The following is a 5,033-nucleotide window of genomic DNA, read 5'->3' on the forward strand; positions in this document are numbered from 1 at the left end:
GAAGACATTCTCCATACTGAATTAGGCAGTTTATTAGGCTCCTAATTTTCATGTCTAGAACGTGAACATGGATGTACATGCATTGTCTCATTGTGTGGATCTTACATGCATGTAGTCCTCTGTCAGCTGGGCCTTTGCTTCTACTGGTCAGTAATTTACAGTTAGCTCAATGTGAGTAAATGACAAACACAGGATGATATAAGCCGTAGCAACAAATCCCACCCAATATCATTTACCGTTTTCTCCAAAATCATATCACAACTCTCTCTTGTAAAAAATAAATTTCAGAACAAGGCATTTAATTCACCTCGCTGAGAAAAATAAAGACAATTCTATCATTTCAGAGCAATGAGTGTCCAACTATGGCTGAAAGGTACACCCTGAGAATTAAATGATTTTAACAAACCCATTAAGGTTTATAAAGCTGTGTTAACCTAACGTTGGGAAAGGGATACAAGGGACGGGAACACACATCCCTGCTCATTTTGCTGTGCAGTTCTCCAAGGAGGCCGTGTTATAAACATCCTCGTCTTCAATACTCGAGGCATCTGTGCCATCAGGATCACCCATAATTCCCACAGAAGACAGGCTGGTAAGGAAGGCGTGCATCCGCTGTGCATACACGTCCCTAATGTTAAAGTAAGGTAGCTCGTGACACTTCTCCGGTGGGTCCTCACTGCACTGGTCCACATCGATGTCCTTTTGCTTCTGGTAGTACTTGGAAAACTTGTTGAAGATAATGGTGATGGGAAGGGCCACCACCAAGATGCCACAGATGATGCATGTGCTGGCGATAAGCTTCCCGGCCAAGGTGACGGGGTGAGTGTCTCCATAGCCCACAGTCGTCATGCTGATGGTGGCCCACCACCAGCAGGTCGGGATGCTGGTGAGGCTGGACGTGGGGTCATCTTTCTCCACAGAATAGATGAGCACAGAAAAGATGGAAATGCCCACAGATAGGAAGAGAAGCAGCAGCCCAACTTCATGGTAGCTGTGTCTCAGGGTGGCCCCTAGAGACCGAAGTCCTACTGAGTGCCGGGCAAGCTTGAGAATTCGGAAAATCCTCATAAGCCTGAGGATCTGGACCACCTTGCCCACGTTCTCAATGTCCTCGCTCTCTTCCTCCTTGGTGTCGACAGCCAACGTGGCATAGAAGGGGATAATGGAGACAAAGTCAATGATGTTCAGGGGGTTTTTCCAGAATTTCTTTTGACAGGGAGCAGCCACCAGCCGGATGGCCAGCTCGCCAGTGAACCAAGCAATGCAGACAATCTCCACGCCTTCTAGCACAGGGCCACCCACCTCTCCATTCTCATTCTGGGACTCCGACATGCTGTGGACACACATGGCCACAATGGAGGCCAGCACCACACTCAAGGAAGAGATGGCGATCAGCTTGGCGGACAGGCAGTAGGCTGGGTTTTCCATTCGAATCCAGATCTTCTTCCGGAGCTGACCAAATCGCAGCTTGTCGAACTTCTCCAGCTCCTTCTCAAACAGAGAGGACTCTTCAAAGGAGGAGTCGGTACTCACATCGTTGCTTTTCTGGTCCCAGTCCTTCTCGTGGTCCTCCGCCTTGCGCTCCTGGTAGCGATTGCTGCAGCAGGAATCGATGAAGAGCTCATTGATGCCCCAGTACTCGATCTCCTGGCAGAACGAGAACACGCACAGCTCCTCCATGACATGCAGCTTCCCCGTGTAATAAAAATTCAGAACGTATCTGAACAAGGAGGGGTTCCGATCGAAGTAGTACTCTTTGTCGGCCACGCTGTAGTCATCGCACAGCTCCAGGATGGCCTCTTCCGAGTGGCAGGTGAGCAGCTTTCCCAGCCTGGTGTGGGGAAACCGCAGGAGGGTGCTCTGGTCGACAGACTGCTTAAAGCCCCCCACGTTCAAGTTGACAAGTTCCTCGTCTTGTCCAGGGCGATGGAAAAACTCACCAAACACCATGGTGGATACAGGAGGCAGAGAGCTGGCTGGGAAGGGAGACGAGGAAGTTCACGCTGCGCCTGGAAGGAGCACAAGACGGCATTAGCCCCGATCCGTGTGCCTTGCCAAGCTTATTTTTAATCTGCCCTTTCCAGGATGATGGGCCACGTTAAAAGCAAATGCGGGAAATGGAATAAAAAGGAATACAGCATTACACATGTTGACTAAAAGAAAATCAACACGAAACAGATTTTTTTTTTTCCCAAAGTCTGGGGTTGATAAATCCATTCTGTAGGAAAGAGAAGACTGCCGTATAATTTTTATGATCACTAATTATTAAGCATCTATTCATTAAGCATCCAAAATTTACATCTCACCCCCCAAAAAGCAATGCCCTTTGGATCACTTACACAATACAAGCATCTTCAGTGTCAGCCACGAGTGTCCCGCATCTGCGAATGCTCAGTTCAGACGTGATAGGCTAGTGGCTGCCGGGCTTGGAGCTCATCTGTCCTGCCCCAGGGCTCGGTCATGCACCCTCTGAAACAGCTCTCTGCTCTGCTCTGCACCTCGCCCCCAACCCACACATCACTGGGGGCTCAGCTCTCAGAAGAGATGTATGTTTCCCTTATGCTCCAGTGTTGCACTCCTTTAAGAGAAAGCCCTGTTCCTTATTTGGGATGTGGACAATCAAGAGGATATAATTATCTCCCTGCCCTTAAGTACCCTGTATCTTAAAGATATCGTTACACTTCATGGGATGGTATTTCAGATACATCCACAGGAGAAGAAACTGACTGGGGAAGGCTTTTTAAGTTAATTGCACTATCAATTTCCTGACACAAACACGCTCCTCTCCCACCTCCTCCTTCCCCTCACAGACCCTGTCCTACACACTCCCAATCTATGATACACAAGCCTGTACCGGCCCGACACATCTAGCCTCTTTTCAGTCCTGACACTAACCAGGATGTACGAGACCCATTTCTCAGAGAGAAGGTAATAGATTTTAACCATCATAGAATACAATGATNTTGGCAGATGTGATTAAATTGGGGATCTCGGCATGGGGAGAATACCCTGGATTATCCTAAATGTAATCACAGTGTCCTTATAAGAGTGAAGCAGAGAAGTGTGACACAGAGGAGGAAAAAGTAGATTGGAATGACATATCCACAAACTACGGAACACAGGCAACCATCAGAAGCTGGAAGAGGGACCCAACAGATGCTCCCTCTCAGAGCCTCTAGAAGGAACCAGCCCTGCTGACAACTTATTTTTAGCCCCTGAGCCTCAGTTCAAACTTCTGGCCTCCAGAACAGCGAAAGAATAAATTTCTGTTGTTTTAAGCCACCAAGTTTGTGATAACTTGTCACAACCGAAAACTAATATTCACAGGAAGGAACGTAGCGTCTCCTCAAGTGGGAATGAAAATAGGCAATCCGCATGGATTGTGGGAAAGCTGAGAGGCGTAAACACACGGTGGCACTGGGCTCTGTGCGGATCTAGGCCTCACGACCTGCACAGATTCTGATCGAAGTACACAGCAGGGGCCGAGGTGGGAAGGTCCCCAGGGAGGGATTTCCAGCTGGCCACGCCCAGAGGAAACCACGGCAGCCACTCACCACATGCTGCCGAGGGCTCTGGCACCAGCTCCAGGAATGAATGCGCGACCCAGGCAGAAACACGACTCCTGGACAGCTTCTGCCAGCAGGGTTCACAGAAGGATCTAGGTGAGGACGCTCGCCTTCAGAACCCACCAGCAGAGAGACATTCCTGAATTCTTGTACAGACACAGCTTTCCCGCTGTGTCTGCCTCTCAGGGTCAAGGAAGGACCTCAGAGCCTGCTCCAGCTTCAAGGGCAACTCTAGAAAACGCTGCTCTGTAAGCAAATGTGTCTGCTTTGTGGGTCAGGAGAGGAAAGGTATGTGTAAGCCAGCCTTTTCCCCTTGTGATTCTCATACTGGAAAAATCAAAAGTCTGATAGAGTTTGTCGCTCCTTGTCTCTTCGGATGAACTCTGTCCTGATGTATCTATCCTTAAATCCACTGCGGAACGCAGCACAGCGGGAGGCAGCGCGATGCAGCGGTCCAAGCACAGGCTCTGGAATCTGGCTCCAGGGTCTCAGCCCGACGCCATTACTCACTGTGAATGTGGGCAAGCCACTCTACCCGGGAACCTGTTTCCTCATCTTAAAATGGAGGCAGTGCTAAACCCTTGCTCCTAAGGATACTGTAAAGAATCAATGAGATTATGTAGGTTAAGCACTTAACGTAGTAGCTTATTATTACTGCTGTTGCTCTTATTACTATTATTACTATTATTACCACAATACATAAGCAGTCTTCAGTTACTTCAGTACTAATTGGGAAATCTTTAATAAAAACAGATCCTAAATTCTATTGCTATGCTTCTAAGCTATGTTTCTGCCCACATCAAAGGCATTTGGGAGAAACGAAGGCTTTTTTTTTTTAAGAGGCAAAGGAAGACACACATGCATGTAATAAACCTCCACATGTAAAAGTGACTGTAAACCCTGTCCCGTTACATCCGTCTCAGGTGTCACGGCAACATGGGGTGATGGGTCAGAGTTGCCTTCATCGGATAACCTCCAGACAATGTTTTTCTTTCAATGAAATGCATCTGCAAACATAAAAAGTTGGACAATAAATCCACATAGCTCTTCCATTCAAAAGATCTCAGGGAAAGAACCCAGCCTGCCGGCATGAGTTAGCATCATCATACATCTCTACAATTACGACTCGAGCCAAATTCTCTCCGCATGGGCTAGAATTGCTCTGTCATTGCTCTGGAAATGAGTATGTATGTCTTCTTTTGTTATGAGGGGTTTCTGCATAAGATGTAGACATTATCGTTTCTAAGGCTATTTTTAAACGTAGGCTCATTTTATAGCTGCTGGCATAGCTGCTTTCAGTGATTTAAGTTTCGCTCCTCTGGCCAGAATGAATCACACCTGTGTGTTTGTACATTTCTCCTTTCTTCCATGTTCTGAACATGTCTCTGCTCCACATAATTTTCAGGGGACAAGGTTTTATCTTAGTTGTAGAAATTATAAAATACAACATATATATACACACACACA

At 47.3% G+C, this 5,033-nt stretch overlaps 1 protein-coding gene across 7 annotated transcripts in view; it reads right to left on the reverse strand.

Moving 5' to 3' along the window:
* Positions 1-10: 10 nt before the first annotated feature.
* Positions 11-5,033, reverse strand: part of KCNS3 (potassium voltage-gated channel modifier subfamily S member 3) — a 33,962-nt gene continuing 28,939 nt past the window's right edge. For 6 of the 7 annotated variants that reach the window (XM_019654733.1, XM_019655056.1, XM_019654976.1 and 3 more), the window contains one exon: positions 11-2,009. In XM_019654733.1, coding sequence (XP_019510278.1) covers positions 481-1,950 — 1,470 coding nt within the window. In that variant the 5' untranslated portion in view covers positions 1,951-2,009 and the 3' untranslated portion in view covers positions 11-480. Of the gene's footprint in view, positions 2,010-2,339; positions 2,913-5,033 lie in introns of those variants that run through there. The other variant, XM_019655141.1, reaches the window with a different exon arrangement.

The sequence above is a fragment of the Hipposideros armiger genome, unplaced genomic scaffold, assembly GCF_001890085.2.
Source record: "Hipposideros armiger isolate ML-2016 unplaced genomic scaffold, ASM189008v1 scaffold_0, whole genome shotgun sequence".
Classification (NCBI taxonomy): Eukaryota; Metazoa; Chordata; class Mammalia; order Chiroptera; family Hipposideridae; genus Hipposideros; species Hipposideros armiger.